This window comes from Pseudomyrmex gracilis, unplaced genomic scaffold (assembly GCF_002006095.1).
Source record: "Pseudomyrmex gracilis isolate BER0280 unplaced genomic scaffold, ASM200609v1 scaffold_162, whole genome shotgun sequence".
Lineage (NCBI taxonomy): Eukaryota > Metazoa > Arthropoda > Insecta > Hymenoptera > Formicidae > Pseudomyrmex > Pseudomyrmex gracilis.
Window position 1 is genome coordinate 163,946 of NW_018020746.1, and position 26,652 is coordinate 190,597.

Consider the following 26,652-nt stretch of genomic DNA (forward strand, 5'->3'; position numbering starts at 1 on the left):
CACTACACATGTTCCGCAACAGATCAGGGGAGCCAACCTTCTTTTTTTCCACTATTTTCACTTCTTTCATTAGTTTCATTAGTTTCATTAGTTCCAATTCCTGTATTTCCTGCATTTCCTGCATTAGTTCGTTCCATCTTGCTTAACTGAACACAGCCTAGGATCCTTTTAAAAGTGTTGTTTTACAGTCTCGTAATATTCTTACAAGTTATATTTTACTGCAAGGTGTGTATTGTTATATACAAATTTTTAAATATGTAGACATAATATAAAGCATAATATAAAGTTGTCAATTTTCTCGTTGAAAATTTTTTTGTTTCAGAAACATTTATTGCAGTGATTCTTTAGACTGTTTTCTTTTATTTTGGAGAACTGTTTTCTTTGTGGAGTGACTTTCATAAAATTTCTAAGTCTGCAAGTGTACTAGGTTGATGATAAAACAGGACGGTTCAACATCTTCTTAATCATTGATTTGGAAATGTTAGACAGTTCCTATTTTGAACTCTTAAACAAAATGAAACACTGAATTCGAATACATTAGTTTTATCTCTCTTAACTATTTTTCTTGGTAGAGATAAATACATAAATAACTGCTTCCGTTCTACTCTTATCAGTTGACTCTGAATATCGATATATTGTAAGTAACGATTTTCTGTTTGCGTCAATATTATTTACGTTTTCTTCAGTGCGTGTGTGCTTTTTGTAGAACTAAAATTACAATTTTACAACATTTTAACTCTCATGGACAACTCTGTGGCCTCTTTTTATGTAACGTATGACTAATCTTTCTATAATTGGAGCGCACGTCCTATAAAAAAGTTTAATCAACTTCGCATACACAGTCTACTTTTATTATTGTTTGTATTTTCTTATTTTTATATGTAAATCGATCGCGACCGCTAAAGACTCATGTAAGAGTTCGAAATGTTTTGCAATTTTTATATTTCTGGGCACATGTGATCACTTTTATCTAAATATATCCATCGGTTTTGGCTCGATTTGACCTTTGTTAATGTTAGTTTTATACATTTACATATTCATTATTTAAAGTAGTACTACTAGTCTCAACTCCAGACATGTAAAATATATACAGGGTGTGCGACAATTAGTGTAAAATCTCTCGTAAGCAAGTAGAAGGAGTAAAACTGAGTCGAAAAGTTCCTGGACCATTTTTTTCTATTACATATAATAAATGAGTAATTATCGAATAAATCAAGCTAATCAGTGCCGACCTTCAGCCGGGCGCACGTCAGTGAACCATGCGCCTGGTTAGGTGTGCGTGAGCGGCTAAAGGTCGGCGCTGATTGGCTTAATTTATTCATTAATTACTTTTTTATATATATTATATGTAATAGAAAAAAATGGTTCAGGACTTTTTGATTCAATTTTATTCCTTCTACTTGCCTACAAGAGATTTTACATTAATTGTCGGACACCCTGTATATTTATTTTACTTAACATATGAATAAGAATTAGGTTTTTGTGAATATAATTTGCATTATGCAGATATTATTACGTAATGGAATGCTAGCATAAGAGAAGATGACACGAGACAGTATAGTTACGTCATCGTCCTTCATAGAAAATACTGGATACAATATAAACCTGTAGATCGACGTTTCGGAAGATCCGAAGTTCTCTGTATTTATTACATCAAATATTTTTATATTTATTTGCTTCTATACAATAAATGAACATATATGTATAATAAACATATACATGGTGTCCGACAATTAGTGTAAAATCTCTCGTAGGCAGGTAAAAGGAGTAAACCTGAGTCAAAACATCCTGACCATTTTTTAAATTACATATAATAAAGGAGTAGCGCCGATTGGCTTGATTTATTCAATAATTACTTAATTTATTCAATAATTACTTCTTTATTATATGTACTAGAAAAAACTGGTTCATGACTTTTTGACTCAATTTCACTCCTTCTACCTGCCTACGAGAGATTTTACACTAATTGTCGGACACCATGTATATGTTTATTATACATATATGTTCATTTATTGTATAGAAGCAAATAAATATAAAAATAGTTGGTGTAATAAATACAGAGAACTTCGGATCTTCCGTCGATCTACAGGTTTATATTGTATCCAGTATTTTCTATGAAGGACGATGACGTAACTATACTGTCTCGTGCTCGTGTCACCTTCTCTTGTACTAGCATTCTATTACCGCATAACACAAATTACATTCACAAATATAGTGCTTTTTTAAACTTTTTCATATACAATAATAACAATGGTAGCAGATACTATTATATTACAAACATTGATTTTTCTCACTAAACATCCCATTTAAATCATAATTTTGATTGTTTTATATTTAAAAAATAATAATAATACTGTATCGTAAAAATAATACTTTTCCGTTTTTAGATAATGGATTCGAAATATATATGTAGCGCTTAGAAATAAATTACAATATGAAAATATAGTTAAGTTATAATAGGAAACTGTAAGTAAAACATTATTCTCTCAATTTTAATATTCTAAGAGAATTTCTTTAAACATTATTTTCGATTTTAACATTCTAAGAGATTAGAAATCCTAATATAATCTATTTGCTTCTGTAGAACTTTTTATTTGGTGCAGTAAATACGAAACAATTCTTCGAAACGTATCATTTACAGATCTCTATTGTCAGTATCTTATTAACTCTTTGTAGACAGACCTTAAAGATAACTTACAAGTCAGATAAACTGAGTCTGTGAGATCCATGCGGTTTTAACATCTATCTTTGCAAAAAATCAATATTTTTTCAATTTTGTTTTTTTGAATCAAAAGTTTGAACAATTCTACGTCAATAAAAAAAAATAAATAAATTGAATTATGTTTGAAAAAAACTAGTAGTTTCGAAGATACAAGTGTTTAAAGAAAAGCCTGACAAGTTTGTTTTCAAAAACAAAGTTTTTTGTTTAAAACTTCATTTTTTTAATTAAAAGATTTACAAAATTCAAAAACAGTTTTGTAAAAAATTGCTTGTATTTTTAGAGAAAAAATTGTCTTTCAAAAATTTTAAAATTAAAAACATTTGTACAGTCTTTTGGAACGTTTTTCGAAGAATGCAATTTTTTAGCGCCCAACTTTGACATCCAATTTCAGTAATAAATCAATATTTTGACATATTTTTTAAAAGTTTATGCGATTCTCAAATAAAGACATTATCAAAGAAATGTTCTATAATTGCTGGGATATACATGTTTGAAGAAAAAAGAGCAACTTTTTTTTCAAGAAATCAGGCTTTTTCTTTTAAAAATCGTCTATTATTTTTGTAATTAAAAGTTTTTCATAACTCCGCTCGGTTTTGCAAGTGATTGCTTATAATTTGAGATAAAACATTGATATAAAAAAATTGTTATTTTAAAGAAGGTTCAGGTAAAAAGAATTTTTCTACTATAGTGATGGATAATGCAGGATATTATTTCATGTATTTTATAATGTTAAAACAAACTTAAAAATATTAAAATTTAAGCAAAAAAGACAAAATTATGAATAGAAAAATATTTTTTTATTGTTTGACATTCCCTTCATTACATCTTTTTTGGATTCCTAAGCAGAATCGAAATATTTGCTGTAAGCAGGTTGTTAAAATGTATGTATAAAATACTTTTATACGTTATACGTATAAAATTAGGTATAATATGTATAAAAATGTTAAAAAAGTATATTACATTGTATCTTATTCAGGGTGTTCTGAATCATCCTGTATATGACATATGTATATGTGTGTGTGATTAATGAGTATTTTACTATATTAAGATACTATAGATATGAAGAAACTATTAAATTATAATAACATGCAGTAACTGGCACTTTAATAACTCTTCAAAAGTTTCTTCTTTAAATTTTACGTTATCTTCTTTTGAATATAGTTTGTTTGATGTAACACAGTTCGCTTTATAAAATTAATAAATTTTATTATGTTTAAAAAATTACTTTTTTATTATTTCCTGTCCTCCATTAGCAGAAATAATAATAATAATTTACTGAGGTACTATATTAAAATGATTTTTGTTTATTTTGGCAGTTAAATGTTCACGTTTTGCAATGGTCATCAATGTGCTTGTTTCTTCATTGTTTCTCGCTCATTGCTTGTTTTTTGCTTTACAGTTTTATCTTATTCCAGAAGTAAATATTTTATAAGTAACTTTTTTTAATATTAAAAATTAATTTATATTAATTTAAAATCAAAAACTAAAGAATTGTATAAAAAGTACAAAATTAAAATTGTAATTTACGAAATATTTGTATATGTGTCGCCATTTTTTTACATGTCAAAAACTGCCAATGTATAATACGTATTTTATACATCTATAAGATTATGTATTATATTCAATGTATTATACACTAACAACCCTGGCTGTAAGTCGCTAAATATTCATAGACTTTGATAAAATACTATAAAATTATTTAAAAAATTAACAATTATTTGATATATTAAAAGTGCTTGAACTGAAAAACAATTTACTTACTTTTTGAAAAATCAATATCTCTGACAGACATGGGTCTCTGTCAAACTCTTTTCACACTTCACAAGTAAACACTCAAAAAGCTACTGAACGATTGATGCTGTCAACAGTTTCTGCCCATGTAACTTAAAATTTTTTTTCAGCGCTCTTAAATGTTCTAAATTAATATGTTCTAAATTAATACCTACTAGATACCAGTTTGAAATTTTTAAGTGAGCTCTGAGAGATTCCATGTCTGCATGCAAAGAGTTAACATACACAAATTTGTTGTATGTTGTTTGATTCTCAGGCAATAAATGTAAGCAGTAGTTCTTAAGCATTTTAAGCAGATTAATCAATCATAAGTCAGAAGTCTTTTGAACATAGCTTAAAATTGAGAAAATGAACGGCGTAAATGATTGATTTGTTTAATGATGAAAATTGCGTTCTGTTATTCATCGTCAATAATCACACATGAAAATCTATGGTTTACGTAACATATATTATAAATTTTCAGTGTTGGCGAATAAATTTCGGAACGCAGACTGAGTCTTGCTGCTTAAGTCTTTTCGTGTGTTCCCAATCTAAGTGTGGCAGCACTTGAGTTTGGCGCAGTTTTCTGTTCAGTATGGTAGAGTAGAAAGTAGTTTCTGTAAAGGAGAAAGCAGTTTGCTGATTTGTTTCTTATTTTTTTATGTTATTATATTGTGGGAAAAAATAAACTGCACGCCGGTGAGTTAAGACCGCGAATATTTTTCTATAACTGTGCATGAACACATCTCATACCTCTAATATACTGTAATAACACAAGTAATTTGGTCACATTTTGATACACGAACGGACGATTACAGACGGTTACGGACGTCTTCTTGTACGACGGCCTTTAGTTTTTTTTAGTCTGTTAAGGTATGGAAGTCTAGAAGAGTGGGAGAAAAACAACGAAGACAGAAGAAGAAGGTGAATTTTATCTGACAGAGATTTTGTCTCCTTAAAACTAGTCACGTCTGAAAAGTGCTACTAAGAAGATCTATTTAAAATCACGAATTCTTGAGTTTGCATATTTTAAAAGCATCTATCTACGTTTCGATACGTTACCGTTATTTTTTCATCTCAGTTATAAGTCCATATATAAAGAATTTAAAGTGTAACGAAAGAACCATTCATTCAAGAACTACCTTAGTCAATCGATTGTGTGAACACGTAATCAGGTGACTACGTACATAAATTGAGCTCGTTATTCTACGATCGTCAGTATACGACTACAATAGAGCGAAAAAACCTAAGTATTCTAATGACAAAGTAGTTGTATTTATTGTATTATTTTAAACTTTGCTTAATACATAATAAAAGTAGTTATATTTATTGTATTATTTTAAAATTTGCTTAATAAATAATAAAAGTTTTGCATAATCGTCAAGAAGAACATAATATATTGTTAGAATATATTTAAGTTATACATATACACAAATATATTACAAAACAATTTTAACACAATAAAACAAACTACGGTACATATAACGGCACATGTTCATTAAAGCTTCTGTTATATAATATATTATATAATATGTTATCATATATGTATAATTTTTTCTCTCTCTCTTTCTCTCTCTTTTACATATGTCTATATGCGTGCGTGCGTGTATGTGTGTGTGTGTGTGTGTGTGTGTGTGTGTGCGCGCGCGGGCGCATGTACACAATACATCAAAAATTCGCGGAGTAGTATTCGCGGGAGTTTAAGGTCAAAAGAGATGGTTTTTCTTAAAAATAAATAGCGCCAACGAGCACTGTACCACCTAACTAGTAGCAATCATTTATCCACAACTGTGTCGCGTTATTTATCCCTAAGAAAAACCGCTTTTCTTGCTTCCGCGCCTACTCCGTGAATTTTTGACGCGCTGTGTACATACATATACAGGATGTGCGACAATTAGTGTCAAATCTCTCGTAGGCAGGTAGAAGAAGTAAGTGGTTCAGGACTTTTCGACTCAGTTTTACTCCTTCTATTTGCCTACGAGAGGTTTTACGACACTAATTGTCGGACACTCTGTGTACATATTAATATAAAAATATTAATATAAAAATATATATTAATTTTTCAGTTTACACTATAAATACAATGTATCAGATCGTATTTCTTGTGACGGATATACTGTGGTTAATCTTGCAAATATTTCATTCTATTTGCGAAAGTGTATTCAACAGCATATTCTCCTTCAAAAAAAATGTGGCTAATGAAATTGTTTTGGTATGTACAGAGTGCATATAACATATATAACATACGCTCGTAAATATTTTGAAGTTTATTTCGAGTATATTTTAATGTAAATAGATTAATGTATATAAATTTTTTAATTTATATTAAAATAAGTTCTTTATACGCCGCCTTACGGAATTTTAAATCATGACTTACTCATAACAGTAAAATCTATCTGAAAAAAAACTTTGTATTAATACATGCGTAAGATCAATTTCGAAATATGCATATCGTATATTTTTCTAAAAAATCTTTGACATAACACATGGACATCCTTCAGATGTCCAATATATGTTGAGAGCATATATCGGACGTCCAAAGAATCGTCGATGTGTTGTGTGAGCTGTTACGTGAGAATCAAGATTATATACTTTCTTAATTTATAAACCAAAAACTTTTTGGTAAATTTTATCAATTTAGCAAACTCAGTTTTAACGTTTGTAATGTAAAGGACTCGATTGTTTCTTCCAATCGGATGAAAACGCTATTAATAAATAGAGCAAAAACAATTAATTCAATTGTGACTTTTATACAATTAATTGTACTTTTGTTTATATTATTATTATATTACATATATATTACGTGAAATATAATAACATAAAAAAAACTAAAAAAAAGTATTCTGGCGCCATATTAAGCAAGTAACGTAACTTAGAAAAATTAAAAACGAATTAAATAATTGAGATACAATAAAAATTGAGATAATATAAAAATAACAATGTCAAACGGCTACAAATATAAATTACTACTATAGTTTTTGTGTGTAATTTAATAGATAACAGGTACAGGTCACGGTATAGGAAAGGAATTGGCAATTCAATATGCGCGTTTAGGTGCAAGAGTGGTTTGTTTAGACGTGAATCAAGAAACAAACAAGAATACAGTTGAAGAAATTAAACTAACCGTAAAAAACTTGAAAGAAAATGCGGTATATGCATATCAGTATGTATCAATTTCAGTGATTTAAACTTCATAATTATAATGTAATATACAATTTGTTCTTGTATAAATAATTTGTTCGCGCATTGATAATAATTGCGATAGTTTCTTTCAAATAAATATATTATTTCTACAGTTGTGACATATCTAATAGAGACAATGTTTTCGAAGTAGCCAAGAAAGTAAGAACTGACGTTGGTGATGTTACCATTTTAATCAATAATGCTGGCATAATGCCTTGTCGCGCTTTTCTAGATCACACAACCGATCAAATTAGACAAATTTTTGACATCAATGTGCTGTCACACTTTTGGGTAAAAGAAAAAAAAGAATTGCATAGTTACTATAATTATATATACAATATACATATTATCCAGAATAATAAAAAATCTAAATATGTTTAGATGTTACAAGCCTATTTACCAAATATGATAAAAAACAATCATGGACACGTCGTTGCATTATCATCGATAGCAGGACTATCAGGAGTTCCTTATTTAGTCCCTTATTGTTCTGCAAAGTACGCAGTAAGAGGTAAAGCTGACAAGTGAGATCTTATTATTTAAATAATATTACTCTTTTTTTATTCCTTTTTTTAGCAATTGCTTCAAATAATTGATTTTAACTTGAGAAACACACGTTGCTTGTTTCACGCGTTATGTTAATTTTATTTTTTAGGTCTTATGAATACAATTAATGAAGAATTACGAATTCAAACTGAAAATAAATCTTTAATAAAATTTACTACTATTTTTCCTTACATGGTGAATACAGGACTTTGCAAAAAACCAAAAGTAAATGAAAGGTAAGAAGAACTAATACGCAACAAGTTTATATACAACATAGGTGTACAAAAATATTTATTATTAACATAAAAAACTTAATTATTATAACAAATGATATTTAATTCAAAATGAATAATAGTTTTTTTTTATTATATACTTGGCCTTTTTCTTCTAGATTATCATGGGTCATGAATATAAAACAACCAGCAGACATAGCTGCGGAAATAATTGCTGCACAACGACAAGATGTGTTCGAAAAATCCATACCTTTCTACTGGTTATCAATTGCTGCAATTTTGAAGTACAAATCGATATTTTACAACTTATTGTATTAATTATAAATTATTTAAAACTTAGTAAATATAATTTTAATTTCAGTTGTTTACCTGTAAAAACAACGAATTATATGAAAGACTTTTTAGCTTCCGGTGTCGAACCAGATAACTAATATATACGTACAGGATTTGCGTAAATTGTCTTTCTAATATATTTTACGAGGATGTATGAGAAAAAAGACAAAGTATGAGAAAAAAGACAAAATAAACTTGTAAGGCAAAGTATAATCGATAGCAATATTTGTCGATATATTATATGTACTATATTCTTTCGATAGAACTCATACAACACCGAAGTTTCCAGTAATATTTCAGAAACGTTGCAACATTGCAAGTTGCAATGTAATATTACAAAGATGTTTTAGAGACATATAATATCAATATTTTGCCGATATTTTCTAGCAATATTTTTTTTTTTATACTATGTTTAATTCTAGTATATTAAATAGTTTTGAGTAGCTATTAAAAAACATATATGTATATATACAAAATATATATACATATATATATATGTGTATATATATATATATGTGTGTGTGTGTGTGTGTGTGTATGTGTGTGTATTCCTTTGAAGATAAAGTATATATACTTGTGCTTTTTTAAATAAATATCATAAAAATTATAAACATTTACTTTGTATTATATATCACCAGAACATTTATCAAGATCATCGTATCCTCTCAATCCAACTTTTGTACCCGCAACATAACAAGCATATTCAATGGCATTTTGTAAGATTGTCTTATCGATGAATTTCGTTTGAATATATTCCAAACTTTCTATGTTAAAATTGTGTTTAACGTTTCGTTTAGCATTACCATCGAAAATATCATTCTTCGTTCGGTTAGCATTATTCGAGCAAGTTGTTTCTTGCTTACATTTCTGCATAAATTGTAATTTTTTTTTATTTAAAAAAAACAAAACAGCTGCATTAAACGTGTCACCTGCTCCCAAAGTATCGATCACTTTCTGTGGTGGAAAAGCCGCAGATTTCACTATCGCACCACTTGTAGTGCGTGCCATCGCACCTTCTTCTCCCCACGCGCAGATAATGATTCCTCTATAAGAAACATTACATTTTTCGTGTGAGAATATTATATTAACATAGATAATGTAATTATAAATATATGTTATAATAATCGCTACAATAAATTTATTTATACAGTAGAATTCCCCAAAACGATATACTCTCTCAAAACATATGTGCTTCCCAAAACACATATGCGCATCTACTTTCAAAACGTAATTTTCTCCTCGCTTTTCTCACTACTAAAGGCCTCCGCATAAACCCTTTCGCAACGCGTTACTTTACGTAAAGGTAGTTCCCGTGCAAAACCACTTTTTTATAGAATTTAATAAAACTTAAATAGAATGTTAATAATGATGATTTACAATTACTGACGCAATTTCAAAGAAATTGACCGATTGTGAAGCGAGATATTCACAAAGTATAGGCGTTATTAACATACATTCCCTATACATCCAAACCGAATACATCCAAACAGCCTATTTTTGTTTTTAATTTCAAAACGACTCTATAATTATAATATAAATTTTTACAAAAAACAACTATATATTATAGAGAAACATTTTAGAAATATTTGAAAAAAAAAATTAGTTTTTACCGTTTCAATACATAGTTATACATAGTTATACATTTTTTTGACTTGTTTTGGACGTACAGTATCGGTCAAAAGTTTGGACGCAGGAGTACTGTATTATGCACACTACCCACAATAAGCGTACCTGCGTCCGTGAGTTCACGGTTCTCGCTTGTGGGCACATCCTTATCGTCTCAATAGAACCTACTCCCACCTACAGTGGAGGGGATTAAGTTGAGTTGACAGACGATTTCCCTTGCTCCTCGCGTCTGTTAGCTTGTGGGTAGTGCGCATTCTTGTGAGCTCCCAATAGTAAATGTAAAAGACAGCGCAGTATCGCTAAGCATAATATATAATTTTTTGTACTGACACTAGATTTCACTTTTGAATAGGACTGTCGCACGGGAACTATTTTAAGTACTGAGATGCGTTCGGGGAGCGCGCTATCAGCGCTGTTGCATCATTCTATCTTTATTGCTCATTAGAAAAAAACAAAGATAGAATGACGCAATAGCACTGATAGCGTGATCCCCGAACGCAGCCTTGGCCGTAAACGTAGATTCGTGCGTAACTTTAAATTTTACTCAACGCACAAACAAAATTAACGTATCACTTTTTATGCTACATTAACTTAATTTTGTTTGTGCGTTGAATAAAGTTCAAGTTTACATACGAATCTAAGTTTATGACCAGTATTTTACGCGTTACGAAAGAATTTGTGCGAAGACCCTAAATATGGTTTGCGTTCCGTTTCACGCATATGCGCGTATTTATCTGTAGTACACGTTATGTGTATAGTACACGTATAGTATAGTATAGTACACGTTACGTTAACGCAGCTTGAAACTGCGCTAGCGGTTGCGCAACAGTCTTTGCGCATGCTTGAGTTAAAGAGTGAAAGAAAAAAAAAAGTATACGTTTTGAAAGGTTGTACTGTAAATACTTCATATCTATCAAAAAGTCAAGCAACTAACTCAAAATTCATTAAATTCTTTATATTTACCTGAGTTCAGTATTTTGGCCGATAGTTTCAATTACATCGTTCATATTGCAGAATCCTTGGGTCTTAGCAAAATCCTTAGATATAAATAGTATATCAGCATATGGCAAAAAGTCTAATAACTTGGCACCCGATCTCGGACTTTCTAATTCAATGCTAACTGTAATTGGACAACTATTTTTTTCGCGATGATCACGTAATGATTTATTATAATTTTCTATATGCTGCATCATAAGCAATATTTGATTCACATTCCTTCCCTTGAAGATAAATAATAATTTAGTTTCTAAGTTATTAAGCTGCGTGTATATATGTAACTGCAGAGAATTCCCGCACAGCATCTTTTATTGCAAGTTTATATTAGATACGTAACAATATTGCATTTTTACATTCCGTTTCATTTCATATCAAATATAATGTCTTAAATACGTAATTAACGCAATAGGTTTGAAATATCTAAGAAATTAAATTAAATATCTCGAACTACGTATGTAACACATAGCAGGTATATTACGCATATTACATGTATTAATATATATATAATGTATATTACGCGCATTAATGTATATTAATGTATATTATTATGTATTAATGTATATTATTTACATGTATATTACATGTAAATGTATTAATGTATCAAACACATAGTTAATATTTATTTAACAAAACGAAGTACGCGCTTTGCGATTATTGCTTGTCATCAATATATACTCTCATATTTGCTATAGATTTATAAAAACAAGTTAATTACAGATAATAAGCGCGTGCTTAGCTCACGTGCTGAGTTCTGCTGAAAGCAGCCGAAATGTCATAAAAATAACATAGTAACGATTAACTAAGCACCACTAACTTAAAAAGATCAGACAGTTTTTGACCGGTCCAGTGATCTCGCAGTTTAAAAAGAGTGTGTGAGTGATATTGGAAAGGAAAAAGTGTGCTTGCAAAAAAAAATAATATATAATTATTGGAAAATATACTATCATGTGTCAGCATTTGTTCGAGAACTTTTTATTTTATTTAGTTTTAGAAACAAATAAAACATAAAGTTTAAGTAATAAAATGCTTTATATCAATAATATATTTTTAAATGCTACACTTTTAACATTTAAAAAATATATTTAATATAACATTTTTATTACTTTAAACTTTATAATATATGTATATATGTATATACATATATTATAAATATTGCAAATGTACTGTGTACGTCATATATCCATATACATACATATATCCATATATATACATATATTATAAAGTTTAAAGTACATATATTATATACATATATACATATATATGTATATAATATATATTATATACATATATATGTATATATGTATATAATATATGTACTTTAAACTTCATAATACATGTATATATATGGATATATGTATGTATATGGATATATGACGTACACAGTACATTTGCAATATTGTAGATGCGTATTAAATACATAAGTTACGTATGTAACACGTATCGAATATACATATTGTTATATTATTGTTATATTATGTATCTGCTAAGTTACATACTATAGCGCAGACATTCATTGGTATTAAACATTTGTCAGGTACATGATTTATACGTATTATTACGTATTCGCTATATATAACAATCTTTTACATTTTATGTATCTGCTATATATCTGAAATATAAAATGCTGTGCGGGTTATATCTCCTAAATTATATCAAACCTACTTCGAAGTGAATCCAGCTGTATTCTTTTAAATTAAATTGTTGAAAATTATCAAACGTTAATTCTGGTAAATTTTGATTGTGATATACAATCGTGCGAGTTCCAGTGCTTAAACTCAATATAATAGTTGCAGTAGGACAAGCAATGCCTTCTAACAAGGGACAATGGGAATAACCGATTTTATATTTGCGCATGTCATTTTGCATAAAATTAATATGTTCGTCTAAACTCAAACAAGCCAGTAGTTCACACGGCTGTCCTAGTAACGACAACACTGTACAGGTGTTAGATGCATTGCCTCCTCTCTGCCATCTGTAGTCAACAGCTCTAAAATTTATATTTTTTTTAATAGAAATGTTAAAAACATTAAATTTTGAAAAGATTAAAAAAACTTTGCGTTACAAATGACTTTTATAAACGATCACAAACTTTTTAATCTACAAAAGAAAATATTTCGCTAATCGTTTTCCAATAAAATAAAAGCTTTTTTTTTATATCATTAAGGTTTAAAATTAAAGATGGAATCTTGAAAAGATTTGATACATCTTATATATTTAAAAAAATCGCTTTGGTATAATTTCAATTGGTATTATCGAGTTGGAATAAATTCTCTCTTGTGCGCTTGCGTTTAAATCTATTTTGAGATACAAATGCAAATTCCGATGCGCGTTCATGCGGTTCGCGCACATTATCAATATTAATCGGCAACATATGCGACGTGTTATATATTCGACTAACCTTACAGTCGAGTCCTCCGAAGGAAATTGCTGACATGTGTAAACGATGTCGAGACAAACGCGTCCGACACACAAGATTTTAAGCGTATCATTCTTTATTGGAAAAGCGCTCCCGACCTCTTCGTAAGAGCTCGATGCCATTTTGCCAATCAAAATATATTAAAACTATCTTACACTACTATTTTACACTACTTTATAGACATCAATACGCGTCAACAAATTGCAGTTTAAGGCAAACGCGATTAAAAAAAAAAAAAAAAAACTAAACTGCTGAACTCACAAAACTGAAGTTTAACAGAGTCATAATTTACAAGCGATAATAAGAGAGAAGTAGGAGAAAAGGGGCAAAGTGCAAGCTAGATTTAACCATAGAATGTAAACATCATGAATTTAACTTGATTAGATCTGATCGCGTTGTAGCTACACTTCGTTTCTATACTTTGTCTTTTCTCTTTCTCTCGCTTTAACATTTACGTATATTTGTCGTATATTCGCTGAATGCGAAAAAAAATCTATATGTAAAAACTAAATAAGAATGTCATCTATATACACGTAAAATATGCGCCTGTCCACGGTATTAGTTATTCGAGACGAATTTGTTACGAGCTTTGTCTGTTCGGTCAGCATATGTGAGAGAATGGCCGCGTTCAGTAAAACAATTGCTGAGTTGTTGTCTTGTCAACACCGGACGTTGATTAATTGGTTCTAAAAGTAAGAGCCAATCATGTTCGATTGGCTACAAAGCAATTCGTTCTGCTGAACGCAATCAATGACCGCGTTCAAGTGAATTAAGCGCTTATTGTCTGTGATTGGCCTTTGCCGGTAGATCTATTGCAAATATAAAAGCATGTGCCAATGACAAGCTTGCTTTGCAATTACTGAGCGTTCGATTCTTCAGCCAATTGCCGCGTTCAGCGGAAACAAGCTGCTTGCAAGTAACAATCGAACGTTGATAAATTCTTACTTTTAAGACCAATTAATCAATCGTCGAGTGTTGACAAGACAACAAATCAGCAATTGTTCTATTGAACGCGGTTAATTTCGACTGAGTTCGGTCCGATATTCGTTCTCAGTACTGGAAATCTATAGCATATGCGACGTGAAGTATAGATTTTTAATACCGACAGTGAACATTGGAACGCAGCCTTCGAACATCGGGTGCGTTCAGACAACTCAACAGTTGCACAACGGTTGAGAGATAATCACATCTGATTGGATCATACTTTTGGAACCGATTCAGATTTTGAAGAATAGTCCTATCATAAGTAATGATCTCTCAACCGTTGAGTTGTCTGAACGCACCCATCATCATCACTGCTTGTTTCTTCTGCTCCGTGGTTTTAAATAGTCAAAATGTCAAGATGGCGACGAGATCGAATCCTTAACGCATTTCAGATTATTTTTTACTAACATTTCCAAAACTTTGCGATATTTATTAATATCGAACGAAAAGGAAACTCACATATTTAAACACGCGAGAGAGAAATTGTTTAATTTTTCGTAGCAATTATTGCACTTCGGCGTGCTCCTATGCGCAACACGATCTGACAAATTTTCACATAATTTCCATATTGAAAATTATTGAAAATCTTATGTTCGACTAGTTATTTACTTATTATTTATATAAGTTTTACAATGGATCCGCGTTTGCATAGGAGATCCGAGCCGGAAAAAGGGCCGGCCAATTTGGTTAGTGGCATTAACCTCAAAATTATCGACTTGCACCGCGCGTTTCTTATCTCGTGTCGACAAAAAATGACAAATTATATTTGAAAGATGGTATTTTAAAGATGTGTTTTAAGCGTTTAGTTATAGACCGGTGTTCATATTCATTTTTTGCAGGATTTCTCATTTATTTATTTATGTAGAATTGTACACACATCAAACACACGATACATGAAGAAACAAATAATTTTAAGTTACTTAAAATTTGAATTTTGTTTTAATTTTTTATTGCAGATTGTTGACTGGTTAAATGAGGCTTCCATAAGCCTTTCTGAGGAAGTTAAAGTCACAAATATCTGCAAAGTACAAGAGATTTTGTTAAATAAAGAACCACATTTGTTAAAACTTTACTTGGACGACATTCTACAATTTTCTGTAGACAGAAGCTCGGAAGTTAGAAAAACTGTTACAGGATTTATTGAAGAAGCTGGGTTATTATCACAACAATTAATCATAGTTTATCATATTTATTAATAATCACATTTATAATTTGTTTTTGTATGGAAACATTTTACTTTATATTTGTATTATTTTCAGAATAAAGTATCCAGAGGTAATTCCTTCTATAGTTCAGGTACTTCTTAGATTAGCATCAGATGATGCATCTGCTGTAGCTAAACGAGCGCTTAGAGCTAGCGGAAGAATTCTGAGAGCTGCGCTTAAATGGATTGCTAGTGCTGCTGTTGTTACATCAGAAATGGAATTAGCATGGACCAACTTAAGTGCTCTTAAAGTTCAGATTATTAATATGATTGACAGTGATAACGATGGGTAAACTAACTACTCGAGATTGATTGATGATTTAATTTATATCATAAGATATGGATTTGATATTCACTAAAAATTGTTTTGCATTTCAGAATAAGAACACAAGCTGTAAAGTTTCTTGAAGGTGTGGTTTTAATACAAACATATCCAGATCCTGACAGTCCAAAGAAATCTGATGACTTTTCTCTTGAGGATATTCCATTAACACTGAAGATAGCACGCAGACGAAAATTGGAAGAAGAAGCAAATCATGTTATGGACTTACTAATCAAGTTTCACGGATCTCCTCATGTCAGCAGTGTGAATTTAATGACATGTATGGGATCTTTGGCGTCAATCGCAAAAATGAGACCACAATTTATGTCAAATGTAATTCAAGGTACATGTTTTACATGTCGCGTACCGTTGACATACTATCACAAGTTAAAATGCGATTTAATAACTGACATAATTTCACAGCATTACAGAGGCTGCAACATGATTTACCACCAACGTTATCTGACTCTCAAGTAACTAGCGTACAAAAACAACTGAAACTTACACTTCTTGGTCTAATGAAACATCCTGCTAGTATAGAGTATGCATCAGTCATAGCAAAAGAATTGACTCAGCTTGGAGCAAAAGAACAAGAAATTATTAAAGCCTATCCGAAACCAGAAGATATTCGTCGGATAAAAAAGCGTCAACAGGTACAAGAATTTTTATCTAAAACAATTATAGGTTTTATTACGTATAATTTTTTTCAAAACTTTTTTTTTTGTTATGTATAAAGGAATCTACGTCGGCTACTACTGCTGCAAAACGAACAAAACTTGATGTTGCAATATCCGATGACGAATCAACTTCTCTTTCATCTCCTAAAGTCCCTGAGTTACCTGAACTGTCTGAAAGTTTTATTGCCGAAAGGCTTAGTGTAGAAATTGCAACGGAATTAGTGATGGACAGTATGGTATATATATTGCACATTTATACATATATATTATATATATATAATTTATATTCATGCTTCTTGTACATGTAATATCAATACATGTTAAAAAAACAACTGCACAGGCGTGGGTTCCGGATACCATGTCGACAATTTTTCAAAGAGAATATCAACCCACAGCAACTACCGACAGTAACGTACAACGGCAAACAATCGCTAAACTGTTAGCATCGCAAATCAGACAAAAATTGAAAAAGAATAGAAAAGAAGCCAAGGAAGAGGATGCCGTAATGGAAGACTTGATTAAGAACCCCAGCATTAGTGTAGCCGAGGCTAAACGCGAGCGAAAACGCGAGAAAGATCGTGAGAAGGAGAAAGAAGCGAAAGCGTCATTAGAAGCTCATGAAAAATCCCTTGCAAAAGCTAGAAGTCGTTTGAAAGCATTAAAATTGGCTGAAGTGACGAAACCACTTGCGAAGGACGTTAAAGAACGAATGTTGTTAATGGCAGTGAATAGAGTATTGCTTGCGGAAAAGACTGCAGTTTTTGGTGGCGTTGCTGCTGTAAGGTACAGTACTCTCCCTATAAATTTGGAAACACCCTATATTTTACAATGTATCCAAATCAAAAACATGCACAGATCGCTGTCATGCGATTGTTTGCCTGTAAAACGTAAGGTGTTTCCAAACCTGTGGAGAATATTGTATATCAAAACACATACACTATCTTTTTTCTGGAATATTCTATTAAATACAGTTATAAGTATGTAAAAAAAAATGTTTTTCCAAAATAATATGAACATCTTTGATAACTTTTATATTTTCCTGTCACATCTTATAGATCCAAGATTTTGACAACATTGGCGGCCACTTTTAATCCTTACATTAAGGAAGCTGTACTACGTTATATCACTGATGATATGCGAAATCGACTAGATTTGGCAATGGGGTGGCTATATGAGGAATATGCTTTGCTACAAGGATTTCAGAGACGAACTATATTGTGTACGAAACCTCAGGAAGCTCCGCATCAAGCATATAATTTTTTATTGTGCACTTTAGTTTCAGCTATTGATTTAGTTCAGGGTAAAGATCGTGATACTCTGTTGTACAGGTAAATTAAATTTTTGTGTTTCATACGCGAAATGCGAGATACAGTAGTTTCTCGCTAACGGTCTCCTTCTCGGTTCCGCGAGCGAAACGATATCGAGGGAGGTATTGTTCCGAGAATTGTGTGCGGGCTGTTATTTCTGATTGGCTCGATCGCCGCAAAGTCATCCCCATCAATTCGCGCAAAGCCTCGGTGAAGCATCTATAGAAATTGGAGATGACTCCCGGAACGATATCGAGGAAAAAATTCGGACCGTTAGCGAGGAACTACTGTAAATATCTATTTATGTATCATATCACATAAAATGGAAAATTTTCTTTCACATAAAAGACTATATCTGGAAGCACCGTTAATAACAGAAGATGCTGTAGAGGCTTTAAAGGTAGTCTCTTCCGATGAAACTAGAGGTCTTGCTCCTCTGCAACTTCTGAAAGAGATGGTATTACGTAGGCCGACAAAACAACTAGTATTTTTAAATGTCCTGTTATGCCATACTGGGCATGAAAACAACACGGTAAGAAATTAAAAATTAAATAATAAATTTATATTTTATATTTATAAAATTTGTTTTTATGCGATTAGATACGAGAAGCTGCGATACAATTAGTCTGCCAATTATACAGCAGGCCAGAATTAAGCAAACTGATCGAGGAATATGCAGTTCTTTATTTAGGGTTTTTGCGTCTTCACAATCCGCCCGAAATTGTTTTTGGACAAGATAGAGGCAGACCGCAAATTGAGAGTCAGTGGAGTGAATCGACCACGCGTGCTTGCTTAGGATTATATCTCGCTCTCCTCAGTGAACATCAAGACCTCATTCATGAGTAAGTGGCAATATCAGGTTTGTTATTAATATATGTATATACTATATAGAAAAAATGCTGAAAATAGTTTAATAACAGATTGGCAAGAGTATATACATCAATGGGAGCAGATGTAAAACGTATTGTATTAAGATTGGTGGAAGGACCCGTAAGATCATTAGGTATGGGAAGCCCACAATTGCTGGCGCTCGTTGAAAACTGTCCAAAGGGATCTGAAACCTTAGTTACTAGAATCATACATATTCTCACGGAAAAATGTATGTTGTTATAACTTTCTCAAGAATACGTTTTCTTTCGGTTTTCTTATATTGTTTAATATAATGACGTTTATAATGTATATAGCCGCTCCGAGTGCAGAACTGGTCGCAAGAGTACGAGAATTATATCAGACTAGAGTTTCTGATGTTCGATTCCTAATTCCTGTTTTGAATGGACTCACGAAAAAAGAAGTAATCGCTGCACTTCCAAAACTCATAAAATTAAATCCTATTGTTGTAAAAGAGGTAAATAAAGTACTTGAAAGATATATATAAATATATATATCAAAATTTCAGATGTATTTCTGCACGCGAATGTACAATAAATAATGAGAAATGATTGACTTTTCAGGTGTTTAACAGATTACTTGGAACACACAATAATGACAGTGGTGTACCTCATACATCACCTATTACACCCGCGGAATTATTGATAGCTTTACATAATATAGACCCAAGCAAAGCTGAATTGAAGACCGTCATTAAAGGTAAATTATTCCTGATAGGAAAACATTTACAAAATTATGTGACAAAATCTTGCACTAAAATTGTAATTTGCAATCATACAGATATATTTTGGGAAATAGATGTAAAAACATTGATCTTTTATAAAATATTTGTAATATTTGTTTGCAAAATTACTTTCCAAATACTATTTTGGCAAAAGAATAGCGATATGGCGAATCATCTTAGCAGTATATTTGCAAAATTAATTTCAAAAAGAAATTGTCTAATAATTGAGAAAAAAATTTCAGCTATGTGATGTTTAAAATATGTAGAGAAATATAATTATATATGAAGAAATCAACTTAATTCATGTATACTTATGAAAATGCATAACGACTTTTTCGCAATTTTTGACAAATATTATTTACAAAATTTTATTTTGACAAAACTGTTGCGTTATGGCGAATTATCTTAGTGCAATCATTGCAAAATTGTTATTTATGATGCCATTTTTGTGCAATATTTTCACAATTTGCCTATTAGGGATCTTATATATATTTTCTAGAACTAATATATCCTAACACACACATATACACATATACCTGAATTTATATCGATATTTTCTTTCATTTCTAGCGACGTCTCTTTGCTTCGCTGAAAAGCAAGTCTACACGCAGGAAACAGTTGCCGTTGTGATGCAGCATCTTATGGAGATGACACCCTTGCCAACATTGTTAATGCGAACAGTTATACAGAGTCTGGCTCTTTACCCAAGACTAAGCGGATTTGTCATGAACATACTTCAGCGGCTAATTTTGAAACAAGTATGGAAACAGCCAAAAGTGTGGGAAGGTTTCGTCAAATGTTGCGAACGAACGCAGCCGCAAAGTTTCGCCGTTATATTGCAATTACCGCCGACACAGTTAGCAGAAGCGCTCCGAATGGCTAGCAATTTACGTGCCCCCTTATTAGCTCACATTGAAGCTTTTACTGAGAATCAGGTAATTCAAGACAATCATATATGTTAGACACACTGTCGCTATGCGATCTTTTATATAAAAAAGATACGATATCATTTTTATTTCTTTTTTCAGAGAGCACACATTCCACAATCGATAATGGATGTCATACAGGGTAAAACACCTTGTGAAATACACGATGAGTTTGATATAGTGAGTAAAAATTCCTGTATATAAAACAAAAATAATCTTTTTTTAGTATTCATTATAATTCTTTATATATATAACATACATATATATATATATATATATATACATATATAATAATATATATATAAAATAAATATACAGAGTGCCTCGACCCAAAAGTATCTTTTCCATCAATTTCTTTCAGGGGCCACGGAGTGATTATTCGAATGATCAAAAACCAGATACAATGGAAATTGATCTTTCGGAACCAGCTCCTCCCGGCTTAGATTAGCATAGTTATTCTAGTGCTAGAAATTAGAGAGAAAGTTTGTCTGTCCCGGTATTTTTTTAACACATCCAAACTGTAAAATTATTTAATTTTTAATTATTTTCTTTAATGTGACGTTTATATACATCACATTATTTACGCCATAACAGTTACATAGTGGCGTCTAATGTGTAGCGCGTGCCTGTTCATATTTAGTTTTTCATTTGAATATACAGCTGAATTCGAAATTTTATTCAGCTATTATCATTTGATCTCTTCCTTCAATATCTTCAAAAGATTTATTTCTACATACAATATAAATATAAAGCAGCTGATATATAAAATAGTCATCATTTGATTTATATCACATTTAAACAGACTAGATTAATATTGAAATATTGAATAGATTAATATTAAAATATTGAATAGAATAATATTGAGATATTGAAGAAATTTATGTTGTTTTTGAGAAAACAACGTAACACTCTTTTACTTAAAGATCTAAACATGTGTTGTATATTCCTGAGATATCTTTAACTAAGCTATCAGTGTTGATTATATGTATATATATAGATAATATATATATATATAGATAAATAAGACAATATCGTTGTATTAAACTCGAAAATTATATAACTTTGCCACAAAATATAAACTATATGAAGCTAATATAGAAAAAAATAAAGAAAACTTATACATCTTGAGTTTTTGGACCAAGTCAAAATGTTTTAATTGCTTCATTATGTACTGTTTGTGCATGAAAATTAACTTATCAAGAGTACATTAACAAATCAGTTTTAAACATTACTTATCTGTCTGTATATATATTGCATACTTGTTCGAAATAGTAATATTTGTAGCACAAGTCTGAAAAAAGGGTGTGTGTGTGTGTATGTGTAAAAGAAAATTATAAAGTCAAGGCCATGAATATATCACATGAAAGTCATAACTTTTTATAAAGTATAACTTTTCACAATATAAATATATATATAATCTACAATGTATAAAAAATAATAAACTATTTTTTGTTATATATTCATGTTATTTGCATATATATTTTTCCTTTCCAAGATTAAGTGAGCTAAATATACAAAAGATCTATTATACAAAACTTATTTTTATTTAAAAAAGAAATTGAAGAAAATATAGCTATTACAAAAATTTAGCAAATTTAGAACAATACAAGATTTAAAAATATTTCAAGATAGTGATAATAACCTGTTAAAAATTTAATTATGTAATATGTAGTCTAATAACTCTTCAACAGTTATGTGACATCTTGAAAATCATCTTTAAAAATCTTAATTTTCTTATAGTATAGTTGTGTGTGTGTGTGTATTTTGTGTGCTTCCGGGTTCTCAAATTCATTTGTATGACTGAGAAAAATAAATATTAATCAACTAATAAATAAATCTAATAGCATCTAACGTTATTTTTTTAAGTAAAAAATATTGTCTTATAAATTTATAAATTTTCAAGATATACTAAATAATGTCTTAAAAATTTATAAATTTTTAAGGTATACAAACATATTGTTTACATGTATACGTAACATATGTAACAAAGGACATGAATTTATAACACAAATATAACTATGTAACACCAGATATATGTATATTTTTGTATGTGCATACTTATGACATTACATCATGCAAAATCAACACCAGTATCTAATAAATCTCGTAACATAAAGGATGCCTTTTTTGGAAGAATCCTGTAAAAACCGAAGAAATCTTTAATACAGTAGGTATTTATCATATTATATTTGCATATACACGAGTAAATACCTTAATATATGTCCTAGATAAAATAGATATCCTGGTACGCTAAATTCAGCGTAATTTCGCCGAACGCCATCTAAAATTTGTCGAGCAGCTTCTACAGCCGATATAGTTCCGAAGTAACTTGGTATTCTGCAAGCGTGCGTTTAAAACATTTAAATATTAAGAAACTATAATGATTATATGACTATGAAAATTGTATATATAAAATGTGAAGTACAATTTGTGTAAACATATTACCTAAAACGTATATCCTTTGCAGTTTCTGCGCCAATAATAAACGGATAAACATGAACTAACGAGACAATGATATTGCTATCTGAATGTCTTAATTCCATGTGCAAAGATTCAGCTAAACCTTGCAAAGCAAATTGTGCAGTAGACAAGGGAACTCTGGTTCCACGTCCACTCGAACCATTTGAAAGACCCGCAACAGACGACAATAATGTAATATGGCCTTTACCAACACGTCGCATACATGGCAAAATTGAATCCAGTAACTACAGCATTAATAACATTTAACTGTTACAAATTATATTTCCACAAAATTGATATTTAAAATTCTTATATCAAATAAATTTATGTACCCAAAAATGGCTAATAACTGACACATGCATTGTGTCCTCTACATCTGATGATTCTTGCACTAAGGCACGTGGACTGGGTAAACTACAGCAATGGAAGAGCATTGTAATTTCTCCGAAATCAGACTTAATAAGATTTACTGTTTGAACAACCTGTGATCGCAATTAGTAAGTTATATTTCAACAACATATTTAGGAATACAATAACAAATATATTAATATGATATACAATTTAAAGAAAAAATGTATACATACTGCTTGTTTATTTCTCACATCACATTGGTAAGCTCTACATAACCCATGTAATTCCCGAGCACGTTGTACAGTGGCATCACAAATTTCTTTATTGATATCTACCATTGCAACTGTGACCCCAATCTGGCATAGCTGTATGGCAAGTTCTCTACCTATTCCACGTCCTGCACCTACAACCTGTAAAGAAAACAGAATTATATGTTTTGATAACAGTTTTATATTCTTATTTCTATAAAAAAAAAAAACAAAAAAAAAAAACAAAAATCTGCAAGAAACATAGTTGTAATATTACTATGGCAACTTCACAATTAAGATTTTTCAAAGGTGGTGGTCTGAATGTTCTGTAGATTGCATTCAAAATTGTACAGAATATGCCACTTAATAACATTGTAACATCAAGCATCAGAACACATAAGGAATATATTCTCAGTAACATCTTTGGTGAGTAAACTCCTATTTTTTCCTGCAAAAGAAGATTAGAAAACATTTTCTTTGCATTTGCGTAGAATAACATTAAAGGGAAGTAAAAAACAAATTACTCTTGTTGACAAAACAAACATGCAATTTTATTCTAATTATATAGACCATTGTACATACCATCATTTTTTTTCGAAATTATCAAATCTAGAAATTGCGAATATCGTAAATATCGTAATATATATAAACTCTTACAAACGAATTTTAACACCGCGTAACGATATATGTATATATATATACCTTTTATCACACAACGTCGTGAACTTTATTGATAACGTACTTTGTTGATATCGCACTATTAGGCAGGACACATCCATCCAATTCTTTGTATGAATTAAATCCTTTTAGTTTTTAATCACGCGCAGCGCACACGAGAGATATATATTTTTTATCACAATTAGTGAGATCGATATGATTGACTCTTAACATGTATATATACAATTGTTAGGAAATTTAGGAGACAGCACACGTCTTTCCGGATTTTTTTCAAAAGATTTTCAATTCAACTCAACTGGTGCAGCCATCTGTCAAAGTTTGTATCGCTTATTCTCGTGCAATTATCATGCGAATCGTAATCACGATATGTACATACATAAGTTATTTGACTTTCCTGAATTATACCAGTCATTCACAATCGCAATTCCTTATTAACGGTATAAAAAGTGTGACGCGACGTTGCCGATAAGACATTTTTTTTTTTTTTAATTTACTTTACGGCAGCTGTTCGTTTTATTATTCGATTAGATTCATTTCAACGCGCATCTACGATATCGAGAATTTGTGACTTTGCATATGCGACCCTGTACAATGTACAAACGTAGAATGTATACTTACACGCATGCGCGTCTTATTTATAGTTTAGGTTATGTCAGGTGATGGTGCGTACAGTTGACTTTCTTGCTACAAAAATAGTTTTGTGCAAAAATTCGTAAAAGATGTGGTACGAAATAATTCCACCGCTGATAATAGTAGGATTGGTACCAATTGTACCTCAATATATATCCTACTACCTCAATTCTTTTGTATTCGGAAACGTAAGTACGCAAAATTTGCGTAACATAACCCTTCCCAAATGAGATCACGATAATGCTTATGCTGAATAATTGCTGCCTTTCTTTTACTGTGATAATACGCGAAATTCTATTTGATCTTAGCAAATACTCAAGTTTATCATTGATTTTTATTTTTTTCCCGTATAGCCGATGCGTAGAAACATGTGCGACATTTGGGATCGTCATATGTATACAAGAGACTGGCGAACAGATGGAGCGCCATGGAAAAACAAGGTAATTAAAAAATTTTTCAACTTAATCTTTATGGAGTTTCTTTGTTTTTTTGTTTTTTTGTTTTTTTTCATGAATGAATTTGTAACGATAGATGAGTTTTTAATGTAAGTTTTAATTATTTTGTTTTTACAGGGACTAGCTAATGTTCCTGATGACTAAGATGTGTTTATAAAAATAATAAATTAATATATATATGAACATGTAGTTTATGATATATTAAAGAATAAGTTGTATTGTTCTGAAAAGTGTAATTTACATGTAATTGAAGTATACATATGATAGGCAAAATATACATCTATAAATTATATTCAGTATTAAATGTTTTATTTTTTAGCTATTCTTAACTTTTTAGAAAAACCTTAAGTTGAGATACTTGTAAAATCTTAATTATATAATAAAACTTGTTTTTCTCTTGAGAAACAATAAAATTTGGATGAATTTAAAATATAAACTTACGTGTGTATAAATTTATAAAACATTTTACACAAACATTTAAATTACACACAAGTTACGACTTGTACAAATTTAAGTAGGTTAATTTGTGTGAAAAAAAAAAAGTGTTATCTTGACAAACAACATGTGGAAGTAGTTGCTCGTGTGTTTGAATAATTCAAAAAAACTATGAGACGTAGTAATAAATTTTAACAGCAAAAGGAACTATCTCTTCGTCGTACACCGAGTTAATAAATTATAAAATTACATCCGTAGAAGGGATGTTAAGGCCAGAATAATCTTGCCTCTGAAAGGTTTCTTACGGGTAATAGAAGTCGACGACGTAACATTATCTTTATCCCGGTCTCGAGTGTATTTCCTTAGGTAAGCGTTTCGCGAGCATGGCATCGCATATGCGCACAGTATTGATAAGATAACGACGACGCAAGAGAAAGAGAGAGAGAGAGAGAGAGAGAACACCACGTGGGAAACTTTGCTCTTCGAAGTTATAAGTATATTTTCAGAAAATCAATAGTTGGCAATGCTGTGTGTATTT

At 30.6% G+C, this 26,652-nt stretch overlaps 4 protein-coding genes and 1 long non-coding RNA gene across 14 annotated transcripts; 3 read left to right on the forward strand and 2 right to left on the reverse strand.

Moving 5' to 3' along the window:
• Window positions 1-136: 136 nt before the first annotated feature.
• Window positions 137-9,307, forward strand: LOC109857529 (epidermal retinol dehydrogenase 2-like). Of its 5 annotated transcripts, XM_020433913.1 has the most exons (9): window positions 137-225; window positions 323-637; window positions 6,559-6,704; window positions 7,489-7,655; window positions 7,789-7,966; window positions 8,057-8,186; window positions 8,331-8,457; window positions 8,613-8,738; window positions 8,816-9,307. In XM_020433913.1, exons 3-9 carry the CDS (start codon window positions 6,576-6,578, stop codon window positions 8,883-8,885), a joined length of 927 nt encoding a protein of 308 aa, XP_020289502.1. In that variant the 5' UTR covers window positions 137-225; window positions 323-637; window positions 6,559-6,575; the 3' UTR covers window positions 8,886-9,307. The 5 variants fall into 5 exon arrangements, with proteins under 5 accessions (XP_020289502.1, XP_020289503.1, XP_020289507.1 ...); XM_020433914.1 differs by lacking the exons at window positions 137-225; window positions 323-637 and adding an exon at window positions 5,095-5,191; XM_020433918.1 differs by lacking the exons at window positions 137-225; window positions 323-637 and adding an exon at window positions 5,404-5,416.
• On the reverse strand, window positions 8,643-14,407 carry LOC109857528 (ketohexokinase-like). Of its 2 annotated transcripts, XM_020433912.1 has the most exons (5): window positions 13,808-14,407; window positions 13,072-13,396; window positions 11,377-11,633; window positions 9,406-9,832; window positions 8,643-8,725 (listed from the first exon to the last, which is right to left on the reverse strand). In XM_020433912.1, the coding sequence occupies exons 1-4, from the start codon at window positions 13,945-13,947 to the stop codon at window positions 9,412-9,414; spliced, it is 1,143 nt and encodes a 380-aa protein (XP_020289501.1). In that variant the 5' UTR covers window positions 13,948-14,407; the 3' UTR covers window positions 8,643-8,725; window positions 9,406-9,411. The 2 variants fall into 2 exon arrangements, with proteins under 2 accessions (XP_020289501.1, XP_020289500.1); XM_020433911.1 differs by lacking the exon at window positions 8,643-8,725 and having other exon boundaries at window positions 9,345-9,832.
• Window positions 14,408-15,154: 747 nt separating this feature from the next.
• LOC109857534 (symplekin) lies at window positions 15,155-22,283 on the forward strand. 2 transcript variants are annotated; one of them, XM_020433931.1, is made up of 16 exons: window positions 15,155-15,495; window positions 15,766-15,962; window positions 16,069-16,302; window positions 16,392-16,678; window positions 16,759-16,988; window positions 17,072-17,248; window positions 17,353-17,795; window positions 18,068-18,340; window positions 18,668-18,851; window positions 18,920-19,161; window positions 19,240-19,418; window positions 19,504-19,664; window positions 19,771-19,906; window positions 20,502-20,866; window positions 20,960-21,037; window positions 21,219-22,283. In XM_020433931.1, exons 1-16 carry the CDS (start codon window positions 15,442-15,444, stop codon window positions 21,303-21,305), a joined length of 3,327 nt encoding a protein of 1,108 aa, XP_020289520.1. In that variant the 5' UTR covers window positions 15,155-15,441; the 3' UTR covers window positions 21,306-22,283. The 2 variants fall into 2 exon arrangements, with proteins under 2 accessions (XP_020289520.1, XP_020289521.1); XM_020433932.1 differs by lacking the exon at window positions 15,155-15,495 and adding an exon at window positions 15,504-15,585.
• Window positions 22,284-22,870: 587 nt separating this feature from the next.
• Window positions 22,871-25,283, reverse strand: LOC109857519 (epidermal retinol dehydrogenase 2-like). Of its 4 annotated transcripts, none has more exons than XM_020433886.1 (9): window positions 25,213-25,283; window positions 24,619-24,902; window positions 24,499-24,525; window positions 24,194-24,364; window positions 23,902-24,078; window positions 23,650-23,799; window positions 23,303-23,562; window positions 23,069-23,194; window positions 22,871-22,995 (listed from the first exon to the last, which is right to left on the reverse strand). In XM_020433886.1, exons 3-9 carry the CDS (start codon window positions 24,502-24,504, stop codon window positions 22,929-22,931), a joined length of 957 nt encoding a protein of 318 aa, XP_020289475.1. In that variant the 5' UTR covers window positions 24,505-24,525; window positions 24,619-24,902; window positions 25,213-25,283; the 3' UTR covers window positions 22,871-22,928. The 4 variants fall into 4 exon arrangements, with proteins under 4 accessions (XP_020289475.1, XP_020289474.1, XP_020289477.1 ...); XM_020433885.1 differs by lacking the exon at window positions 25,213-25,283 and adding an exon at window positions 24,971-25,102; XM_020433888.1 differs by lacking the exons at window positions 24,499-24,525; window positions 25,213-25,283 and having other exon boundaries at window positions 24,659-25,102.
• LOC109857520 lies at window positions 25,236-25,971 on the forward strand. The gene is made up of 3 exons (XR_002250506.1): window positions 25,236-25,412; window positions 25,578-25,664; window positions 25,797-25,971. It is a non-coding gene; the product is annotated as an uncharacterized LOC109857520 (long non-coding RNA).
• Window positions 25,972-26,652: the final 681 nt, after the last annotated feature.

Excerpts from the sequence above, each read along its gene's own strand:
- LOC109857529 (XM_020433913.1), top strand. The coding sequence starts at position 6,576 with ATGTATCAGATCGTATTTCTTGTGACGGATATACTGTGGTTAATCTTG. Across the intron at positions 7,656-7,788 it reads AATGCGGTATATGCATATCA|TTGTGACATATCTAATAGAG; the intron begins GTATGTATCAAT and ends TTATTTCTACAG. Across the intron at positions 7,967-8,056 it reads ATGTGCTGTCACACTTTTGG|ATGTTACAAGCCTATTTACC; the intron begins GTAAAAGAAAAA and ends AAATATGTTTAG.
- LOC109857534 (XM_020433931.1), top strand. The coding sequence starts at position 15,442 with ATGGATCCGCGTTTGCATAGGAGATCCGAGCCGGAAAAAGGGCCGGCC. Across the intron at positions 16,303-16,391 it reads ATTGACAGTGATAACGATGG|AATAAGAACACAAGCTGTAA; the intron begins GTAAACTAACTA and ends TTTGCATTTCAG. Across the intron at positions 19,907-20,501 it reads ATTGAAGACCGTCATTAAAG|CGACGTCTCTTTGCTTCGCT; the intron begins GTAAATTATTCC and ends TTTCATTTCTAG.
- LOC109857519 (XM_020433886.1), bottom strand. Across the intron at positions 23,800-23,901 it reads ATGTGAGAAATAAACAAGCA|GTTGTTCAAACAGTAAATCT; the intron begins GTATGTATACAT and ends TTGCGATCACAG. Across the intron at positions 23,563-23,649 it reads CAGTTATTAGCCATTTTTGG|TTACTGGATTCAATTTTGCC; the intron begins GTACATAAATTT and ends TTAATGCTGTAG.
- LOC109857528 (XM_020433912.1), bottom strand. The coding sequence starts at position 13,947 with ATGGCATCGAGCTCTTACGAAGAGGTCGGGAGCGCTTTTCCAATAAAG. Across the intron at positions 13,397-13,807 it reads TCGGAGGACTCGACTGTAAG|AGCTGTTGACTACAGATGGC; the intron begins GTTAGTCGAATA and ends TATAAATTTTAG. Across the intron at positions 9,833-11,376 it reads GGCCAAAATACTGAACTCAG|AGGAATCATTATCTGCGCGT; the intron begins GTAAATATAAAG and ends TGTTTCTTATAG.